Genomic DNA, 23,907 nt, shown 5'->3' on the forward strand with positions numbered 1-23,907 from the left:
CCTGAACTCCTCAGTCCAAGCATCTCATCGTGCCACACAAACATTTCTGTGGGCCTGTTTTCTCATTAAGATTATTTAGATCTATTTTCTGCCTCTAGAGAGCATTTGATTTGGCAAAGTTCATATAGTTGTGATATGTAGAAATATCTTATTGGTCTGGAAGTGATCACTTGTACTAATAAGCGTGTTCTTTGCAAATGGGACAGTCTAACTTAGCAGGTCTTTAGTGACCTGAAAAGCAGTTTGGCTTGTTGCATCCTTGTTTATAGTTGGTTCTGTCTAAATTGTTTGGGCTTTGCTCATCATTAAGTGTGTTTTGTTGTTTGCTTTGCAAAAATCTATCTTATTGATATAGGTCCTGGATTTAAGACCAGACCATAGAAAATCTTATTTTATCTGACCACCTCATCTCTTCGTTATTTTTTTTCAGAATCATTAATGTTTCACAAAGCATTTCAGTACTTCATAGGAACATTTGCTCGACTGCTAAATAAATTGGACTATATGTAACTGATTCTGTGGTTTCTTTATTGAGAAAAATCAAAAGTTTCTGTCCATGGTTTGAAATCACTGGTGTTCCTCATTGCCTAAGAGGCATGTAATATACCTACTGGCTTTTGAGGATAGTTTTCTAAAATAGTTTAATTTCATCCTGTCAGACATCTTTACATTTAAAAAGCCCTTTTTCTAGTTCTAGGTTAGACATTATTATCAACCTCAATGGATATAATAATACTGTTTTTATTATAATAGTATCTATGTAAAAAAGGACAATATTTAGAGAAATTTGGGGACATAAAGGGATTAGACGAAAATCTACAGTTACACTGCAGTGCCACATTTTGAATGGTGAATCTTGGACTTCCAAGCATTCCCTTTGTGTAAATGGCAGGCCGTGGATTGCTTTGCTTGCTTTCTTGCCTTTTCTTCCACTTTTTTTTTTTTTTTGAGGCAGAGTTTTCATTCTTGTTTCCCAGGCTGGAGTGCAGTGGCTCAATCTCTGCTCACTGCCACCCCTGCCTCCTGGGTTCAGGTGATTCTCCTGCCTTCACTTCCTGAGTAGCTGGGATTACAGGCACACACCACAATGCCAGCTAAATTTTTTTGTATTTTTAGTAGAGATGGAGTTTCACCATACTGGCCAGGCTGGTCCCAAACTCCTGACCTTAGGTGATCTGCCCACCTCAGCCTCCCAAAGTGCCAGGATTACAGGCATGAGCCAGCGCACGCGACCATCTTCTGCTTTAGTTATAACCTGTGACCTTTAAGAGAACCAGTTCATCGTGATGGGCCTCTCTCTAACCAGTTCTCATCACTTTGCTTTCCTCCCTCAATATTTTAATGCTGTACTTTACCTTCTTTTCATTTTCTTATTTTTTTCCTACTGAGGTTACCTAATCTAAGTCTCTTTTCTTTGCACTTGGGCACATCCTTTGACTCCTTTCTCTTTCCTACTCTTTCCTATCTTTCTTCTTCTTTTTTTTTTTTTTTTTTTTTTTTTTTTTTGAGATGGAGTCTCGCTCTGTCGCCCAGGCTGGAGTGCAGTGGCCGTCTCTCAGCTCACTGCAAGCTCCCCCTTCGGGGTTTACGCCATTCTCCTGCCTCAGCCTCCCAAGTAACTGGGACTACAGGCGCCTGCCACCTCGCCCGGCTAGTTTTTTTTTTTTTATTTCTTAGTAGAGACGGGGTTTCACCGTGTTAGCCAGGATGATCTCGATCTCCTGACCTCATGATCCGCCCGTCTCGGCCTCCCAAAGTGCAGGGATTACAGGCTTCAGCCACCGCGCCCGGCCTCTTTCCTATCTTTCTTCTAATTCTTCCCCAATTGCTCTCTCTCACTTGTGAAATAAATGATAGCAATCATGGCTATTAAGTATAAGAGTACTGGTGTTTTGCTTATACTGAAAGAAAGGGAAACTATAAAATTTGAGGTAAAATAAACCATAAAGAACTAGGGTCATCAGCTCTTACAAAGCTTTTGGAATTTCCCTGAAAATCTCTTCTGAATCACCTCAGAAGCCTTGCATAAAATCTTTTCCTTGAAGTGCTACTTTCTAAAATACATTAAATTATGTTTTATTAAAGTCTGTTGGCTTTCTGTGTTGTTTGATATTTTGTAAGTTTTTTACTACTGATTTTATTGAGATATATCACATTTTAACTATGATTATCATTCCATGTGAAAAATGTGTTGCTAGTTCTAAACAACTGAATTATAGTCAAACCTTTGAACCTATCCATTTGTAAGTTGTTGATTGTCCCTGTGTTATACCTATTCATAGAGTTCTCACTTTTAATTCTTTCCGTGTTATGTGGTGAAAATGAAATTCATCCTGTTTTACGTGATTTCCTCCTCTCTCATGTCTTTGCTTTTCTTCTGGAACCATGAATCTATGCTGCCAAAGTAGGAAACTCACTGTATTGAGCATTGATGAATTAAGTGTCTTTTATGTAATGGTAACTCCAGTTTATGGAGCATTTCTTCCTTAGGCCAGGCATTTTGGAAATGTTGTTTCTAATGCTAATTCTTGAGTTTAATTATTTTCGTTTACATTTAAGGAAACTAATGATTAGGCAGGTAAATAATTTGTTCAAGGTCACAGAACTATTGAGTGGTGGACCCTGGTTTAAATTTAGGTTTGTTTGGCTCCAAAGACCACAGATTTTTTATTATACTTTGTCTAAACTAGTGAGATTACAGGATGGCAGCTAAAATTTGAGCAACTACTTAGTGTAAAATACTGTAAGGTACTTAAGTGTGTTATATGTGGAATGAAAGCAGCAGACAGTCTCCTATCCTTGATGAGGTGAGAGACAGTTAAGACTTAATATGTTACTTGTATGTATTTGTTTTTTGGACTACCTGGTTTCCCTCATTCTTATTCCTGATTTTTTCCTTTGACCTATCTAAGTTGAGAGATACAGAGCTATTGATCCTCAGTTTGTCTTTAACCTCAATGATAGACAACAGTAATCTGTGAGCTTGATTTCCATTGAAGTTTGATCCTTTTTCTGGACTAAAGGTCCTTAATACAATCAAGTCAAAATTGATTCTTGAAAGGAAAATAAATTGTGAATCTAAAACCTGTCCTTTAATAACTTCCAGATTATTCAGATTCTTTTCCTTTGCTTGTCTTTCTTACAGTCACAAATCATGCCCAATTTAAACAAAAACATTTTTTTTTTTTTTTATCCTCAAGTCTACTATACTACAAACCTACTTCTCCCAGAATTTCCACATCTCAATAAATGTCACCCCTTTCAGTCAGGCCAAAACTCAGAGTCTTTCCTGGATGCCTCTTTTCCTCATCATCCTATTGTAAATACATCAATAGGTATTGTCAGTTCGTCTTATATACACTGTCTTCATTACCACCACTCTCCTCCAAACTACTTTTGTCTTTTGCAGGGACTATGGCAATAGTTTCTTTACTTCATTTCTTAAACACTTCACATAGCTGACAGTAAGATATTTAAACTCTTTAAAGAACAAAGACACATTTCATCTCATCCCAGCCCATTTCTGCTTTAAATTCTGTAATGACTCCTTTGAACTTAGATAAAAATCACAATTCTTTACTCTGACTACTATCCCCATATAATTTGACACCTGCTTTTCTCTCCAGTCTTATTGTATACTACTCCCTTCTTTGCCTACCTTACTTCACTCACATTGGCTTACTTGAACACAGCAAATTTCAGGGCCTTAGGGTAAGTTTTTTTTTTTTTTTTTTTCTTTTGCAGGGTGAAGGGGGATGGCAGGACCTAGCAGACTCTTACTGATATCTTCACATAAATAGCTCCTTGCAGTCTTTCATATCTTAGCCTAAGTATCATGTCTTCAAGAGAAGATGCTCTAATACTGTCACCCAGTCATTCTCTGTCTTGTAACTATTTTCTAAATTTCTGCATAGTATTCATGACTTGCAGATTTTTTTTTTATTCATTAACTTTTCCCCAAATATTTTATTTTGAAAAATTTGAATCATACGACATTTAGAAAGAATTGTTACAATTTATACCTGTATACCCAACAGCAAGATCCCACTATTAACCTTTTTCTAGATTTGCTTTACCACTCATCTGTTCATATACTAATCCATTTTATTTTTGTAGCATTTCAGAGTAAATTGCACAACCAGTATATGTCACATTAAATACTTCGACATATGTGTTATTAATTGAATTCAGTATTTGTATACAGTTTTGTTATTTTGATGCCAAATTCGCACACAATATAATGTGAACAAATCTTAAGTCTGTATTTATTGATTTTGACATATGCATATATATGTAACTTGGAACCCCACCAAGATGCTGAACATACTGTTTCCCTGGAGAGTTCCCTCATGATCCTTCCAAGTCAGTTCTCACCTACCCTCTGGCCCTGGAGGTAATTTGTTCAGATTTTTATACTAAAGATTAGATTTTGAAAAAGATAAATTTTTAATACTGTACAATTCAACCTTTAAAAATGCACAATTCGGTGATTTTTGTTGTATTTACAAGGTTGTGTAACTGTAATCACTATCTAATTTCAGAGCATCTTCATTACTCCCCAAAGAAACTCTGTACTTATTAGTATTTACTTCTTGCTTTCTTTCTATCTAGTCCTTGACAACCATTAATTTACTTTGTGTCTTTATGGATTTACTTATTCTGGGGATATTTTATATAAATAGAATCACAACATATGAACTTTTGTGTCTGGTTTCTTTCACACAGAATAGTGTTTTTAAGGTTCATCCATGTTCTACCATTTATCCCTTTTTATGGTTGGATAATTTTCTGTTACATGTACATACCACATTTTGTTTATTTTTTAGAGACAGTGTCTCGCTCTTTTGCCCAGGATGGAGTGCAGTGGTGTGATCCCAGCTTACTGCAGCTTCGATCTCCTGGGCTTTAGTAATCCTCCTGCCTTACCCTCCTGAGCAGCTAGGACTACAGGTGTGTGCCACCATGCCTGATTAATTTTTGTATTTTTTTGTAGGGATGGATTTTCACCATGTTGCCTGGGCTGATCTTGAATTCCTGGGCTCAAGTGATCCACCCACATTGGCCTCCCAGAGTGCTGGAATTATAGGCATGAGCCACTGCACCTGGCCTTATCTACTTATTAATCTATCGATGGACATTTGGTTTATTTTTACCTTTTGGCTATTGTAAATGGTACTGCTATGAACATTTCCGTCCATGTATTTGTTTGTATACCTGTTTTCAATTAATTTGGGTATATTCTTAGAAGTGAAATTGCTGGGTTATGTGGTAATTCTATGTGTAACTTTTGGAGATACTAGCAAATTATTTTCCATGGTGGCTGTCCCATTTTACATTTCTACCAAGAATGTATAAGGCTTTCAGTCTTTTAATATCCTTGCCAACTCTTGTTATTTTCTTTCTTTTATAATGAAAACTATTGCCATCTTAGTGTGTGTGTACAGTAACATCTTACTGTGGCAGAGGGAAGAATGGATTGAAAAAATGTGACCCAACTATATGCTGTCTATAAGAAACTCACTTTAGATGCAGAGACACAAATAGGTTGAAAGTGAAAGGATGGAAAAAGATATCCCATGCAAATAGTAACCAAAAGAGAGCTGGGGTGGCATACTAATGCCAGACAAAATAAACTTTTAAGTCCAAAACTGTTATAAGAGACAAAGAAGGACATTTTATATTGATTAACAATTATGAATGTATATGTACCAGAAAACATATTCCTAAAATACTTAAGATAAACATTGACAGAATTGAAGGAAGAAACAGACTAATTCTACAATAATAGTTGGAGACTTTAATAGCACACTATAAGTAATGGATACAACATCTAGAGAGATCAGTAAGGGAGGGAATAGAGGACTCGAACAGCACTATATAATAATTAGACCTTATGGATATATAATGACCATTCTACCCGATAACAATATAATGCGCATTTTTCTCAAGTAACTATTAAAAGAGGAAAGGAGAGATGATTGAGTTAAAGTAATTGTTAAAGGAAAAGAAAATGTAATAACAAACAGGAGCAGTAGCTCATAAAGTATTACCCATGTCTCACAATGTTCCCAAGAATTAGTTTGATGTAGAAATATTTTTCCCCACATGTACTGATTTATATTGATGGATTGCTCTTTTCTTAAAATAGTATAGGATTCTCTGCAATACATAAATTTTATTTTTCTTTGCAAATGATTGCTTCATATTAATTTGATTACTACTTCAGAGTAAAATTTTCATTGTTGTTGTGGTTGTTTTTTGAGATAGAGTCTCATTCTGTTGCCCAGGCTAGAGGGCAGTGGCGTGATCTCAGCTCACTGCAACCTCTGCCTCCCGGGTTCAAGCAATTCACCTGTCTTAGCCCCCCAATAGCTGGGACTACAGGCATGGACCACCACGCCTGGCTAATTTTTGTGTTTTTCATAGATATGAGGTTTCCCCATGTTGGCCAGACTAGTCTGAAACTCCTGATCTCAAGTAATCCCCCTGCCTTGGTCTCCCAAAGTGCTGGAATTACAGGTGTGAGCCATCGCATCTGGCTGGTTACTATTTTGTAGTAAAATTCACCATGAGTTAGTTTTCTTTGTATTTCTATTACTTAATGCTTGTTACAGAGTATATATTCAGCAAGTGGTTATTTGGTGAATGAATCAAAATGAAATATGTATACATGTGTATATAAATGAATTAAGCAATCACATATTTTTAAGTTTTTTTGTAATATTTATAGACCAGAATTTGGCTATAATTTTCTCCCTTTTCCCCCTTAATCTTCAGTTTTATAATAGAGATACCTGGGGAAAAGAAGGAATATTAAGCAAAACATTATAAACTTTCAGCAAATAGATAATTGAAACAACACGATCTAGGATTATTCAAATAAATTGTGTATATACTTGTTAATGACTACTAGTCATCAATTCTTGTAGGCCGTCCTTGTGTTCATTAGGTTGGACTAACAGAGATTTGTAGGAATCTAAGATTCAAATATATGAAAGTCTTTTACTGAACTTTATTGCCTTTACACTAACCTGTTCCCATGACATCTTATGTTCTTTGAAAGTTTGGCTCTCCCGTTTGACTTATTTTACTATTAGTCTTCTGACGGCCTCTGCTCTGTCTCTGCTTAGTGTGTGGGGGCTATGGTAGTCCTTTGTTTTCCACCCTGGCTGTTTGCCTTTGCCTATTCTTCTCATCTTCCATTTGGCGTAATGTAACATTTTTTTAAAAAGTTGCTTGTGTTGCTTATATACAACCAATTGTTAATACTTAAGAGGGATAAAATATGTGGCTAAGTCGGAAATCTTTTTCTTTTGTCTATTTCATGCAGCTTAGAAAAATTTTCACATGTTATGTATGACTCTGGAGTTAAGGTTATATGGAAGAAAGCTTTGCAAAAACATTACAATTTATACCTTCTTCACAATCTTACATCTTGTTAATTTATTTGCCAATTTGGTCTTCAGGAGAAGACATTTAATATTTAAGGAGATTGAATAACAAACGCCTAAGGAAAAGTTATGTTAAAGAAAATGGCATTAAAGTAATCTTTGTGAAATCCATTAAATAATGAGATGTTTATTTTACTGTTTTCCTATTATTGAAGTGATGTGGTCATTTGAGATTAGAATGATATTCCCTGGGAGAGAGGAACATGTGTTCTGTGGCTTTTTTTCTTCTTTCCTTTCCAGTGGGTGCTTATATTTTCTTTTATTATTCCAACATGCACATTTGGGTTTAAGCATAATTTTACAGGTTCTTTTTCTGTCTTTTACTGTTAAATTTGCTGTTTCTGCCTCTTTTTATTTCTCTCAGTCCTTCATCTTCTTTCTCTTGTTTTATTGTTAGTCATTTGTGTATACCATTTTTTTCCTTTTTCTGTTACTCTCTTGGAAAAGGCTGTGCATAACATTCAGGCAGTAATGTGGAAACACATTGTAATGTGAAAAAAAATTCCTTTTTTTGTTTGGAAACTTCCTGTGTGTGAAGCGTTTTGCTGTAATCTGTGCACTGAAATGCACTGATTTCCGATCCCTGGAGCAGAGTTAGGGATCTAGTATTTTTATTTGCCTAAGTAGAGAGAAATAATAGGCAGGCAAAATCAGTTTTGCTTTTATCTGCCAAAGAAATAGTGTCATAAAATAGTGTCATGTACTGGTTTGTTTAGTGTATAATACATCTTGATTATATCTTTATAGGTACTGAATATTGATTCAGTCTTATTTAAATATGTTTATGTAGTTATTTGTATATATGTGTATGACAAACTGAGGAAAGGCTGTGTGTGCGTGTGTGTGCAGTAGTAGTAGAGATTTGGATAAATCATAGACTCCAACATATATATGTTTACTAGTTACTGGATAATTACAGACCCCAAATAGTATTGACACAAATGTGCATTACCTCAGTCTGAGGTGTGCCAACTCGAATGATACTCCAAAACTAAAGTGATAATGATGAAACTAAATGTAACTATTTTGTGACTTAAAGATAACAATAAAATCAGTGGAAAATTATGATCAAATGAGAAGTGAGTAATGAATTGATAGTAGGGTGTATTTCCTTGTTTGTATCTACAGCAGGAATTTTTCAGTGTAGTCAACACGTGGTGCATGGCAGCTAAATTTCCCAGTAGATTCTGAACTGGATTCGTTGGAAAACTGTAGTAATATGCTAATTTAATTAGAGTTTGCGGAGTTGTCGTTAGTTCACCAGAGCTCGACTATACCACATTTTCATTGCCCCTCCCCTGTGACTCTAAACAACACAGATTTAGTTTTTCTTCATTCTTTATGTTCATTTCTCAGGTTGTAGGGTGCGAAGGAGGTGTTTGGTTCTGTGCTGTCCTTATTCAGTGGCTAAGGCTGGTGGAGTTTCCACTATCTGCAATGTCATAGATCATATAGAAAAGCCTCAATTTCGATAATCATCAATAAGATATTCTTCATGACGAGGTGTTTACTATTATATCTCATTGTGTGATTTTGAAATTTGCAGATTATCACCATCATCTCCTAAATATTTCTTGAATTTATCTACTTCTCTGCATTTCTGGTGCTATTCTTTGTTTAAGGTAGTGTCATCCCTTGCCTACATCACTGTAATAGGCTTTCCAAATGTACCCCTCTTATCATAGCTTGCAATCCCTTGGAGGTAGACTTTGGAAGGTTATTGGGGGAAATACTTTTGGGACCAGTACCTGAGGGGGAATGAAGGAAACTGAGCCAAGGGAAAAGTTGAATTGATTCTCTCTCAACAAAGGCATCAGCTAATAATTTAGAGAGCTGTGAATATTTATTGGTCTTTCATAGTTGTTCCAAGTTTGGGCAAGAGGATTCAGCCATTATACACCTGTATCAACTAACTAGTGGGTGTAGGCTGCCCCTAGGAAGGGGCATGACCTTAGGCAGAAAGCTGAGGACAGATCAGCTGTTGGTTGACAATACTTCCAACAGTTGGGGCAATGTCCTAAACTAGGGATCTGGGCAGAGAACTGTACTTAATAACTTTGACATATATTTTTCATGATTGTTCATTTCTAAGTATTTTCAGATTTCTGCTACGATTTTGACTCATATGTTATTTGGTGATGTATTTTAATTCTCTAATTTTTTGAGATAGAGTCTTGCTCTGTCATTCAGGCTGGAGTGCGGTAGTGTGATCATGGCTTACTGTAGCCTCGACCTCCTAGGCTCAAGCGATCCTCCCCTCTCAGCCACTGGAGTCGCTGGGACTACAGGCACAAGCCACCACTCCTGGCTAATTTTTGTTGTTGTTGCTGTTTTTGTATTTTTTGTAGAGACAGGGTTTTGCCATGTTGCCCAGGCTGGTCTCGAATTCCTGGGCTCTACTGATCCTCCTGCTTTGGCCTCCCAAAGTACTAGATTTACAAGTGTGAGCCACCATGCCAAGCCTAGTGATGTATTTCTAAATAACGGAAAATAAATTAGTTTTTTGTATTATTGATTTCTAACTTAATTGCTTTGTGGTCAGAGATTATCATCTTTTTCATTTAAAAATCTTTCAGAATTGATGAAAATTGCTTTATGGCCAAGGAATAAGTCACTCTGAATACACATTCTGTATGTTCCTGAAAGAATTTATATTCTCAAATTCTTATATGCAGTGTCTTATCGATAACTCAAGAGGTCAAACCTACCTATTAGGATATTCAAAACTTCTAGTGAGGTTTTTTCTTTTTCTTTTGTTTAAAGACAATGGAGTCTCACTCTGTCGCCCAGGCTAGAGTGCAATGGTGCAATCTTGGCTCACTGCAACCTCTACCTCCTGGGTTCAAGTGATTCTCCTGTCTCAGCCTCCTGAGTAGCTGGGATTATAGGCACCCACTACCACGCCCGGCCAATTTTTGTAGTTTAGTAGAGATGGGGTTTCACCATGTTGGCCAGGCTGGTCTTGAACTGCTGACCTCAGGTGATCCGCCCACCTCGGCCTCGCAAAGTGCTGAGATTACAGGCATAAGCCACTCTGCCCGGCCTGAGTGGTTTTTTTTTTTTTTTTTTGAGACAGAGTTTTGCTCTGTCGCCTAGGCTGGAGTGCAGTGGCACGATCTGGGCTCACTGCAAGCTCCGCCTCCTGAGTTCACACCATTCTGTTGCCCCAGCCTCCCAAGTAGCTGGGACTACAGGTGCCTGCCACCATGCCCAGCTAATTTTTTGCATTTTCAGTAGAGATGGGGTTTCATTATGTTAGCCAGGATGGTCTTGATCTCCTGACCCCGTCATCCACCTGCCTCTGCCTCCTAAAGTGCCGGGGTTATAAGCATGAGCCACCGCACCCGGCCTTTTTTTTTTCTTTTTTTTTGAGACAAAGTCTTGCTCTGTCACCTAGGCTGGAGTGCATTGGCATGATCTCGGCTCACTGCAACCTCTGCCTCCTGGGTTCAAGCAATTCTTCTGCCTCAGCCTCCTGAGTAGCTATGACTACAGGTGCCTGCCACCACACCTGGCTAATTTTTTTGTATTTTTAGTAGAGATGAGGTTTCACCATGTTGGGCCAGGTCTTAAACTCCTAACCTTAAGTAATCTGCTCGCCTCAGCCTCCCAGAGTACTGGGATTACAGGCATGAGTCACCACATCGAGCCTTCTTATGACGTTTTTGGATATTTGATGGACCTATATTTGAAAAAGTGGATTTTCCAATTTTTCATTGCTTGTTAGGTTTTGTCCTTGTTTAGATAATAGGTATATTACAGTGTATCGTGTTTCCGTAGCTATCAAAACATAATGACTAATTTTTTTGTTTTCAAGTCTAATTAGGATATTAATATTCCTAAACAAGCTTATTTTTGTTTTATCCTTGTATCATTCTTTATCTTTTTTATCTGCCAGTGAACTGTTGTTTTAGGTGTGTCTTTTATAAGTGCACATCGAAATTTGGACTGGACTTTTATTTTATTGTTTTTCTATTCAGCCTGCTGGAGCTTGTCTTTTAGCTGGAGAGTTTAGTTCATTCATATTTATTGTATTTAAAATTATATTTTGATTTATTTATGTATTCTACTTTTTGGGGGGTTTGTTTGTTCCATTGTTTGGATTCTGTTTTCTTTCTTGGCTTCTTTTTGATGATGACTTAAAAAAAAAGTCTCTTGTTCTTATTTTATTTTCCCTTCCCATTCCCCGCTCTACTATGTTGGAAATTTTATACTCTATTTCTGTTGTTTCAGTGTTTGCTATAGAAATTTCAACTTGGAGACATTCCTTCAGGTGTCCTTCATCTTTGGCAACATTTAGTGTTGTCAGTGTTTTGGATTTTAGTCATTCTAATAGGTGCATAGTAGTATATCATAGTTTCAGTTTACAATTCCCTCATGACATATAATATTGAGCATCTTTTCATACTATTATTTGCCATCTGTGTTTCTTTTTTATTGAGATGCCTGTTCAAATCTTTTGTTCGTTTTTCAGTTGGGTGATTTGTTTTCTTGTTGTTGAGTTTTAAGAGCTCTGTATCTTTTGGATACAAGTTCTTTCTTAGGTATGGGTTTTGTAAATATTTTCTCCCAGTTTAGAACTTATGTCTTTATTTTTTTTTTTTGAGATGGAGTCTCACTCTTGTTACACAGGCTGGAGTGCAGTGGCGTGAACTCTACTCACTGCAACCTCCGCCTCCCAGGTTCAAGTGATCCTCCTGCCTCAGCCTCCTGAGTAGCTGGGATTATAGGCACCTGCCATCACACACGTCTGATTTTTTTTTTTTTTTTTGTACTTTTAGTAGAGACAGGGTTTTGCCATGTTGGCCAGACTGGTCTTGAACTAACCTCAGGTGATCTGCCTACCTCAGCCTCCCAAAGTGCTGGGATTACAGGCATCAGCCACTGCACCTGACCATGTCTGTATTCTTTCAAGAATGTTATTTGGACTGCAGAAGTTTTTATTTTAATGAAGCTAAATGTGTCAGTTTTTAATGGTTTGTGCTTTTGGTGTTATATGTAAAAATTTGTTGCTAAACCAAAGTCACCTAGATTTTCTTCTATTTTTCTCTAGAAATTTTGTAGTTCTGCAATGTATATTTAGGTCTGAGATCCATTTTGAGTTAATTTTTGCGAAAGGTATAGGATTGTGGCAAGATTAATTTTCTTGCATAATGAATATCCAGTTATTCCAGTACCCTTTGTTTGGAAAGACTATCTCCGTTTAATTACCATTGCTTCTTTGTCATAGTTCAGTTGACTGTATTTGTGTGGATCTATTTCTGGGCTCTTGAGTAATTTGTCTGTTTTAGACAATACCATACTGTCTTGATGTCTGTAGCTTTATAGTAAGTCTTGAAGTTGGGTAGTGTTAGTCTTTTGAATTTGTTCTTTTTCTTCAATATTGTGATGTCTATTCTGGGTCTTTTCCTTTCCATATAAACTTTAGAATCAGTTTGTTGATATCTACAAAATAACTTGCTAGGACTTTGATTTTAATTGTGTTCAGCCTATAGATCATATTGAGGAGGATTGATATCTTAACAATACTCAGTCTTCCTATCCATGTAAATTGATTATCTGTACATGTAGATTTTCATCCATTTCTTTCATCAGAGTTTTGTAGTTTTCCTCATAGATACACTGTACATATTTTAAGATTCATGCCTATTTTATTTCTTTAGCGCTAATATAAATGGCATTGTTTTAATTTCAAATTCCAGTTGTTCACTGCTGGTATATGGGAATGTGATCATCTTTTGTATATTAATTTGTATTCTGTAACCTTGCTATAATTGCTTATTAGTTCCAAGAATTTTGTTGTTGCTGCTGATTTTTTTGGAATTCTGTCATAGACAGTCATATTATTCACTGGTGAAGGCAGTTCTATTTATTCCTTCCCAGTCTGTTTACTCTTTATTTCCTTTTGTTGACATACTTCATAAGCTAGAATCTGCAGTCAGATGTTGAATAAGAGTTGTCAGAGGGGACGTTCTTGTATTGTTCCTGATTTTTGGGAGAAAGCATCCAGTTTCTTGTCATTAAGTGTGATGTTAGCTGTAGGCTTTTTGTGTATATTCTTTATCAAGTACGAGAAATTTCTCTTTATTCCTAGTTTGCTGAACTCAGTGATTGTTGATTTTTGTTAAATGCGTTTTCTACATCTATTTATATGATCATATGATTTTTCTTCTTTAGCCTGTTAATGTGATGGCTTACATTAACTGATTTTTAGATGTTGAATCAGCTTTGCGTACTAGGACTAAATCCCGTTTGGTCATGGTATATAATTCTTTTTATATAATATTGGACTTTTTAGTCATTTTAATATCTAAAAACTTAACTTCACAACTTCACAATTTTTATTTTTTTCTTGTTTATCTCCTCATCATGTTTATTTTTTTCTCTAAATCACTTTACCCATTCGTAATAGCTGTAACTTATAATGATATTTGTAACAACTGTTTTAAGAGTCTGCATTTCTGGGTTTATTTCTGTCAGCTATTTTCCTTCTGATATGTATCACATTTTGTGTCTTCACCTATCTCTTAATTGTTGGTTGGATTCTAGACATTGTAAATGTTATATTGTGTGTTTGGATTTTGTTACCTTTATTTAAAAGATACTGATGTTTAGTAGGAACATTAATTTTGTTTAGGTTAAGGCCTTTTAGGCTTTAAAAAAGTTTTCTTAGGGCAAGTCTAGCATAGCCCTTTCTGGTGTTCTGATTAGACAAGTTTATATTATGCTGTCTGTCTACCCGCCACACTTCCTATCCTTTGGTTCATAATTTCTATTTCATTATACATCTATGATTTTTTTGTAGTATAATGTAAACCCATGAGAGATGTAGGCAGGAGAGAGATATGATAGTATATATACCTTAAGAAAATTTCACTGACCGCTATGTGACTTGGATGGGGGCAAATGTAGGGAGTTCTGCTAGTAGGCCAGTGCAAGAGTCCTGGACTGCTGGTTTGTGTAAGTATTACGATTAAGTATTAATGATAACTGAGATAAAGAAAAGTGAATAGATTTGATCTTTTAAAATAAATAATTTATAAGAGTTTTGTACTATCCAGCAGTTGTACTCTTTTGCATAGATACAGGAAACTCATATGCAAAGTTCCAGACAACAAGTACAAAAATATTCAAAGGACCATTGTTATATAAATAGAACAGGATAGAGTCTGAATGTCCATTCACAGTGGAATGCATAATGCTGCAGTATGTTCATAGGTGAAATAGATTACAGCAGTAAAAATAATGACTTGCAGCTGCTCAGATTATTAACTAATACATTTACTTAGTAACTGTTACTTTGCATGTTATTCTTTAGGCAGTTTCAGCCACTGCAGAAACAACAAAGACAGGCAAAGATCTTTGTCTTTATGTTTTTTTAATCATCGTGCAGTGAACAATGTAGATATTGATTAAAGCAGGAGTCATTAATGTTCATTTTTAATAATGGGTGAAAATTATTTGGATATAGGATCATCACAGTTTCAATGTATCAATGTCAGATTATTTGCTAAGAAAAAAATGGCGTACTTTCTGTGAGGAAATTTAAGGGATGCCATCTTAAGTAATCAAACTTTATCAGTTTGGGATAAATTGACTTTTTATTTTACTTTTGATGTGATGGAAGAACTCGAGGATACAATATCAACTATTTTGTATTTAAGATTTCTTAAAAATCTGGAATTTAATGAGTGAATAATCAGGTATATTCAAATTGTGGAATATTCTATCCAACAGCCACCCTGGATTCTTAAAAAATACCATGGTCATGAAGAGCACCCCCCACCATCAACACAAAACAACAAACACAAACCCACACCTTCCCTTCTAGGGAGGCTGAGGGGATCCAAAAGGCAAGTGAACTAGTTTACATTAGAGGAGCATAAAGAAATGAAACAAAGCAACACGTACTATTTGATTTCTATGCAATTCTCATGTGCAACTTTCATCTGGGGATTTCTTTCCTTTCTGTCCGAGTTCCTTCTTGAAGTGGGGGGGTCTTTTCTCTTCTGAGGTCCTATAACCCATATCAGGACCTATTCTGTCCATCTAGAGGACTGTTCTACTTCCTGAAATATCTTCTGTTTTCTTTTTACCTTGGACCTTTCTTTGAGGAGACAAAGGCCTTGCTGTTAATTATAGGTGTTTTGCGATTGGTTTTAAAGAAGACCCCCACTCCCCATCACATCTTCTCTTTGATCCATGAGAGATTTCTGATTCGTACCGCTATATTAGGAATAAGACATTTCCTAAGAAATACTTTTCTTTTCCCTTCTTTTTATTTTTCCTTTCCCATAAGTATATTCTATGAAATTTTAATTCAAGAAGTTAGGGTGAGAAAACCACGTAAGATTCTTTATTATACGGCTTGCCCCTGTTGCATCGATAGGGCGTCACTTTATCAGCTTTTAAGTTACCAGGTTGTGCTATCATGTGTGGCATGGATTTTGCTTGAAAAGTAAGGTTATTTATCATGTCTTGAGTAGGTAAACATGACATTATCAGTTGGTCAAAAAAGATAATTCTTTTTAACCTGGAATCCATAACTAAACGGAAGATCTCCTAAGCGCCTAGAATCTTCCTTCATTCATCCCCTTATCTTTCACATCCAAACTGTCGCTAACTCTAGTCTTTGTCTTTCTCTCTCTCTCTGTTGCTAGCTGGACTGCTGCAAAGGCTTCCTTATCAGCTCCTTGTTTCTACCTTTGCTGTTTCACAATTCATTCATTGCACAGCAGCCAAAGTGATCTTTTAAAATGCTGTATTAGGTACTTCCCTTTCCTGTATCACACCTTCCAACTTGTTCCTTCTGTCTAGACTCATCCCCCTTCATTGATTTTCAGAGTGCTCTCTCTATCTCGTCATTAGGTTCTCAGTTTAAATACCAGTTTTCTCAGAGAAGCATTTTCAAAGAGCAGTAACCCTATCACTCAGTTACATTTATTCCCTCCGTGTTGTTTTATTGTAGCAGTCATCACTATCTTACATTGTATATAAGACATACATTCACTTATTATTTATATTAATATATGTACATACATACATAAATACTGCAGCCTTGACTTCCTGGACCCAAGTGGTCCCTCCAGCTCAGCCTCCCAAGTAGCCGGAATTAGAGGTGTGAGTCACTCCACCTGAGTCACACATATATTTAGATGCGTATATGTTTGTATATCATTGTCTGCTAGATAGCAGGGAGTTTTCTGAATTGCTGGTCTTCGTAGCCTGCAGAGAGCCAGATAAGCCTGATAGTGTATACTCAGTAAACATTTTTTAAGCTGATGATTACAAATTTGATAGTAGAGTTAGAAAGAAGACTGCTTGCTTTGTGGTAGAAAGTAAGATACACTGGTAGCTGGGAGGTGAGGGACCCAGAGAAGATATCTTCTCCTGCACTTAAACGTGCCCTTGAAAACTGAGTCCAGAAAAGTAGGAATGGAAACTTTGTAGTACTTTGCTAACCTAAGTTTCTGTATTTTCTTCATGTATTTTCTCATATAGTACTTAGTAAATTTCTTTTCGGAAGTGTTAGTGCCTCTTTTATTGTGCAGAAGGGAATAAGGAGTGGAGACTATCTCTGTGTTGGAGGTGCAGTGTCAGTAGGGGAGTCACTTCTGTGTCTGGGGTGAGATAAGGTAGTAGCAGTAAGCATCCAATGAGAGGACCTGGAAGGTGAGGAAAAACTTGGGAAGAGCACTAGGGCTTGATTTTTGTTTTTTTTTAAAGCAATCTCTTCTACTAGGACATTCACCTCCTTTTAAGGAGGTATATTAGTCTGTTCTCACACTGCTAATACATACCAGAGACTGGGTAGTGTATAAAGAAAAAGAGGTTTAATGGACTCACAGTTCCACATGGCTGGGGAGGCCTTCACAAATTCACAAATCAAAATTCAGAAATCACTGTGTAGTCCAGGGTCCACAGTAAATGACTAAAATAAGATTAGTAACTGGAACCAGAAAAACTGCAAATTTCCTAATCCTCAGAGGGAACTGAATGTAGTGGAGATGTGGGCTATCTCTCAGCTCTAGTGGTTTCCTGTTACATGGATAAATGGTTTGTGATGATACATTGATAAAATATTGTTTTGAGAGGATGGGGGTAAGGATCTATTATGTTGTTGTAAACAGGATTTTGCAGGTATACCAGTTTCAAATTTTTAGATTGGGCCTTTTCACTCCCCTAAAACAGGCTAATTCTTCTCTACTGATTTCATTCTGATTATTTTATGCTTATTATTGTGAATGAGACAAATACCATTCTTGCCTCTCTCATGCAGGATTAAAACTCGTGCAGAATCAAGAATCAAAGCGTGCACAATCTTGCATACTTTGTACCCATCTATGTTTTCTATTGTGTTTTCTTTCCCCTACCATCCTGCAGATAACTCTGTACTTCAACTGAATTGTTTTATTCATTCCTTAAACTTGTCCTATAATCTCCACCTCTGTTTTCCCCACTATTCCTGCCTGAAATGTTCAAGTCCTGCTCATTCTTCTTAGCATCATTTATATAGCCCTTTCTTTGTTTTCTCTTTTTGGAAATGGAGTCTCGCTCTGTCGCCAGGCTGGAGTGCAATGGCGCAATCTTGGCTCACTGCAATCTCTGCCTCCCAGATTCGAGCGATTCTCCTGCCTCAGCCTCCTGAGTAACTGGGACTACAGATGCACACCACCACACCCAGCTAAGTTTTGTATTTTTAGTAGGGATGGGGTTTCACCATGTTAGCCAGGATGGTCTTAATCTCCTGACCTCGTGATTCGCCCGCCTCAGCCTCTCAAAGTGCTGGGATTACAGACATGAGCCACTGTGCCCAGCCTAGATGGCCCTTCTGATAATACACTTTTCTTAATTATTTTTCTGTCTACTCTCTATGATCCTTTCTGTTTTGAATAGCCAGTGATAGAATTATTTGGGTCCTTTGCCTCTGTCTTCCTGGATTTGAAGGCTCCCAATGTAAGAGCATATTATCTTTCTTCTCAGTGCACTGAACATTGTTTCAAAAATACCAGCCCATATAAACATCATGAACATATAAAAATTTTAAATTAAATTAATTGTAAAACACTTAGGAAGCAGGTGCCATTTTAACGAAGTTGAAGTTAAGAGTGATGTTTTGTGGTTTGGGGTTCAAAAGGTCTGTGACGTTTGGCTTTTGCTTCCCTTTGCCTCTAAGGATCCTATAGCTTGAGTTGAGTGCCGTTAGAGCATCACAGGCCAGGAAGGATCGATAAGGCTCACTGAGCTCTTTTTTCTTTAGAAAAGATCATAAACAAATGGTCCCAAACATAGGAGTATCTCTACCTTGTTTTTAGAAAACATCTAAAGGGGACGTTTACACACTTTTCTTGATAAATCGTTATAAATGACTCCTGCTGTCAAAAATTTTACTGTATAATAACTAAATACTTAATCATGTAACTGATGACAATTTTATGAGTTTAAAACTTTAGCTGGAAGTATCCTTTGTTTTGACCTTTGTATTTTCATAACACCCTGTTGAATGTATGGAACAGTGGAATAGCTTCTCCACTGATACCAGTGAGCCCTGGAGCTTCTGTTCCAGCCCATAGTATCATAGCCATGTTTGGATTTTCCCCAGTACCATCATGTCAGTTCTTGCTGATAAAAGCGGTAGGGGTTCTCTGTGACTCTTCAGATGAAAATACCTGAAGTACTTGAAAATCGCCATTTTTGAAAAAAGGGAATTTAGTTTGTTATGCATGCAAACCTCAGTTTTGGACACGTTTGTTGGTGCTATAGAAGTTGCTTCTTATCTCTTTGGTTACTTAATACTGTACTTCTGTTTTTGGACTCCACTGTTAATTTATGTATGTTTTCTTAGCTTTTATTACTGGGGAAAATGTTATGTTTATTGGTACAAGTACCCTTTTTTCTTTTATAGTGGTCACACTCTCATTTTTTAAATACATTATTACATTGGTATTATTTTCCTGACTCTAAAGAAAGGAACTTTTAAATAAATTAATTATTGTCTTCTGCGTTATTGAACATGTGGTCAGTTGTCATGTTCATACATCCCTATGATCAAAGTCTGAACTTCTGTCTAATTCTTCCCTGCTGTTAGGCTACCCTGTCATGATCAAGGCCTCAGCAGGTGGTGGTGGGAAAGGCATGCGCATCGCTTGGGATGATGAAGAGACCAGGTGAGAGGCTGTCCAAAATACACTTTTGATGAAAACTGCAGTTACTAGAGTTTTATTAGACTGACAGGTAAACAGATACCAAAAGCATAATGGAGTAATTATAGTAACCATCTAATTTTTACACTTTTGAATGGGAAAAAGATTGAAATTATGTGGAAACCTTCCTTATTTATATTTTGATGATGATTATCTTATTATAGAAAGGGTTTTACTATTTTAAACATTAACAAAGGATTTTCTTTTTGTTTTTACAGTATATTTTTAAAAATTGCAGTCATGATTCTATTTTCTGGGCAGAAATTACTAAGATTTGGCTATATAATTCTAAATGTCATCTAAAGATTTAAACCAACTATATTTAAAAGCAGTTATAATTTCATTGAGACTTAATGTATTACCTCAGTATGTACTTGCTTTCCTTTGCTAGTGCATAAAAGTAGTGAATTACCTTGATAATTTTAGAGTGTGAAATATATTCTTTTTCCTTGAGTTTGAAATTACTGTGTCCTTTATATGGAATGCACTCTTACTGTAATTTAGAATACTTTTTATGACCCAGTCTCAGAAGTTACACAGGTTTCCCTCCAGTGAACACAGCTTCTACTCAAATTCAAGGGGAGGGGACTGAGTCTCCACGTCTTCATGAGAGAGTGGGCGAGATTCTTAGAAGAGCATGTGGAATGGGAGATACTGTTGTGGCCATCTTTGGAAAAGGCAATCTGCCACAGCCCATTTTGTGGGAAAGAATGGTATCATAAAGAAGTCGAACACAATGGTTTTGCAAGAAATGTGTATTTTGTGGACTTCAGATTTTTTTCTCATTGTTTTTCTATTTTGCACAGTACTTACATAGCAATTTCACTGAATGCTTAGCGCTTATTTTTCATTATTCATCTTAGGATCTCAGGTTTCTTATTAGTCATTTCCCCAGGGCTACTGTTAGTAATATACTCTTTTATGGTGCAGATTACTCTTTATAGTTTCCTGGAAGTGAGGTTTGCTGTGCTGCTGTTGATTTATAAATTTTAATTTAAGAGCTTAATATTTTGAGAAATCACCATATCCATTCATATATTAGGCATCATTGTATAAATAATTTAACTCTTTCTTGGCAAGTAAATAGCACATTGATTCAAAACATGTTTATAAAATTAATAAAAATACATGAATAATTTTCTACTTAAAATATTACTCTCTTCAACTTGATAAATAAACTATCTCAGAAAACTTGAGATCCACACAGGCGTGACTATTAGATTTAATAGTACAAGCTCCTCATTTTAAAAAGTTGCTCTATATCCCTTATTTATTTTGGAAAGTCAAAACTACCTGAAAAGGGAAAGAACAGTACTGCAAACATGCCTGTGCTTGTCTTTTGGAGCCACTAACCGTGAACACCATGCCACAACTTATCCACCCCTTCTTTTCCTCTCTCCCTCTGGAGAAAGTAATTGGTTTTTACATAATCCACAAAGATTTTATTTTTCAGGTACAAAGGAAAATTTAGTGCTTAATTGCTTTATTCCTTTATCCTAAGGGCTGTCTTTTTCTTGTAACATCTTTCCTATTTTTTTGGGGGGGGGGGAAGTAGCATCTATGACTCTTCTTAGAATCTGTAGGACATCTGAAAGATTTTTAAAAAACTGTAATTTTTTTTTTTTTTTTTTTGAGACAGAGTCTCGCTCTGGCACCCAGGCTGGAGTGAAGTGGCACGATCTTGGCTCACTGCCATCTCCACCCCCTGGGTTCAAGCGATTCTCCTGCCTCAGTCTCCTGAGTAGCTGGGACTACAGGTGCACGCCACCACACCCAGCTAATTTTTATATTTTTAGTAGAGACGGGGTTTCACCGTGTTGGTCAGAATGGTCTTGATCTCTTGACCTCGTGATCTGCCCGCCTTGGCCTCCCAAGGTGCTGGGATTACAGGCATGCACCACTGCGCCCAACCTGTAATTATTATATAGTAAATTTGGGTGAGAATTATGAAGATTGTTGAAGGTTCACTTAGATATTTTCATAGTAGTCTCTGACTTTGTTTTCCCTGTTCAAGTTTAAATGAAGTGTATCGCATGATTGAGAAATTGTGTCTATATTTTTGAATATCCCCACTAAGACTTTTGGCATTGTGAGTGCAATTTCTCTTTTATTTTTGTATTCCTAGCATCTGAAATATATCCAGGTACAAAGTTCAGTAAATACTTATTGAATGAATGTATAATTGAATGTCACAAATGATATTCATAATAGAGTTTCCCATGAGTTCTAAAATATGTTGTTGGCAGTGCTTTCAAACTTGCTGTTTATTTTATTTTGGTGACTTTGACTTTTTACTTGTGGTGGTGTGGGTTTAAATGCAAAATGAAAGCTCTCAATCATTATGGTGGAGGCAAACTGTAAAGTGCTATATTTTTTCTTTCTGTTGTTATATCCAATCTAATAAAAAGTTGATTGTATTGTATTGAAAACTAATTAATTTTGCTTCCAGTTTCTTTGAAGTTTGCAGCCTCCTGAGATCTAAACTTTATTCCCCTAAATCAATGATGTAATGGAGGACTGATACCTTTCCTCTGAGACCTCTGAGAAATAAGAGTTTTTTGCAATGTTTTAAAATTTTTCTTCTAATCACTTTTACTTGCAGTGTTGTACAAAAACAAGCAAATTAGTTGTGTGTGTGTGTGTGCCTTTTTTTTTATGAAATGGAGTCTCGCTCTGTTGCCCAGGCTGGAGTGCAGTGGTGCGATCTCAGCTCACTGCAACCTCTGCCTTTTGGGTTCAAGCGATTCTCCTGCCTCAGCCTCCCAAGTAGCTGGGACTACAGGCGCATGCTGCCACGCCTGGCTAATTTTTTGTTTTTTAGTAGAGACAGGGTTTCACCATGTTGCCCAGGCTGGTCTCGAACTCCTGAGCTCAGGTAATCCACCCGCCTCAGCCTCCCAAAGTGCTTGAATTACAGGTGTGGGCCACGGTGCCTGGCTGCAAATAGTTCCAATATTACTAGGTGGAGTGTAGGATTAAATGATATTATTTTAAAGTTGTGATAATTAAAACTCATCTTAAATGTACCAACCTGGATTACCATATGATGAAGATTATCATTAAATTTTTCTGTTTGTAGTCTCTCATCGCCAAAACTAGAAGCAGCTCTTGAGATGAAAAACCGTCCTTTAAAAAAAAAAAAAGGAAGAACAGTCAGACTAACAAAACAAATAGAGCAATAGAGCTGACATTATTAAAGAAAACGCAAAACGAGCAAATCAGATAGTTGTTTCTTATATTACTAGATGGACCATTTGCAACTTAAAGGACTGGAAGAATTTGGTTTCAGTATTGTACGTTAAATGCAGACATTTAATCTTCAGATTAAGAAACTTTATTAAATATAAAAGGAATTAAAGCACAAAAATAAGCAAATTGGAGAGTTATTTCTAATAATACTAGATGTACCATTTGCCACTTAGGGGATTAGAAGAATTGATTTTAATGTTGTACATTAAATATAGGTATTTAATCTTCAGATTAAGAAACTATTACATGTAAAGGAATTAAATTTTATATGCTGAGTTTATCAATGGATAGACGGCAATATATGCTCAATTACTTTTAGGCAAGCAAGTTTGTTTTTTTTTTTTCTTTTTCCTTTTTTTTTTTTTTTTTTTTTTTTTTTTTTTTTTTTGAGATGGAGTCTCACTCTCACCCAGGCTGGAGTGCAGTAACATAATCTCTGCCCACTGTAACCTCTGCGTCCCAGGTTCAGGCCATTCTCTTGCTTCGGTCTCCTGAGTAACTGGGACTACAGGCATGGGCCACCACACCCAGCTAATTTATGTATTTTTAGTACAAACGGGGTTTCATCATGTTGGCCAGGCTGGTCTCAAACTCCTGACCTCAGGGAAGCCACTGTGCCCGCCCAAGTTTGGGTTTTTAATGCATTGGTCAAATGAGTCTATTTTATTTGAATAATAGGCATATTTTAATAGTAATGATTTAAATTATAGTTTGTGAACAAAATATATAAAGCAATAATTAGGTCAATATTTTTATTTTAAAAAACTATACTTTTGTATACTAATTTTGATCAATTTTATAGAAGATAAAATTGTAATGATCTGTGTGGGTGTATGTGGGAGGCAGTTGCATTTCAAGATGTGGATTTAAAATATTAAGCAGTGTTCTTGAGAATCTTCCTATTGGATGTTCAGTCTCAATGAGTGTATTTGCTGTAGTTCCACTCCAGTCATGCAGGTACTAAACCCTTTACATTTTTCTTTGCATCGTCTGACTTCTGAATC

General features: G+C 36.4%; 1 protein-coding gene across 4 annotated transcripts in view; it reads left to right on the plus strand.

Annotated features, from left to right (window-relative positions):
• PCCA (propionyl-CoA carboxylase subunit alpha) overlaps positions 1–23,907 on the plus strand; it is a 436,745-nt gene that overhangs the window by 139,099 nt on the left and 273,739 nt on the right. For all 4 annotated transcript variants that reach the window (XM_005586175.4, XM_005586176.4, XM_065533441.2 and 1 more), the window contains exon 9: positions 19,540–19,618. In XM_005586175.4, coding sequence (XP_005586232.3) covers positions 19,540–19,618 — 79 coding nt within the window. The remainder of the gene's footprint in view (positions 1–19,539; positions 19,619–23,907) is intronic.

Source organism: Macaca fascicularis, chromosome 17, assembly GCF_037993035.2.
Source record: "Macaca fascicularis isolate 582-1 chromosome 17, T2T-MFA8v1.1".
NCBI lineage: Eukaryota > Metazoa > Chordata > Mammalia > Primates > Cercopithecidae > Macaca > Macaca fascicularis.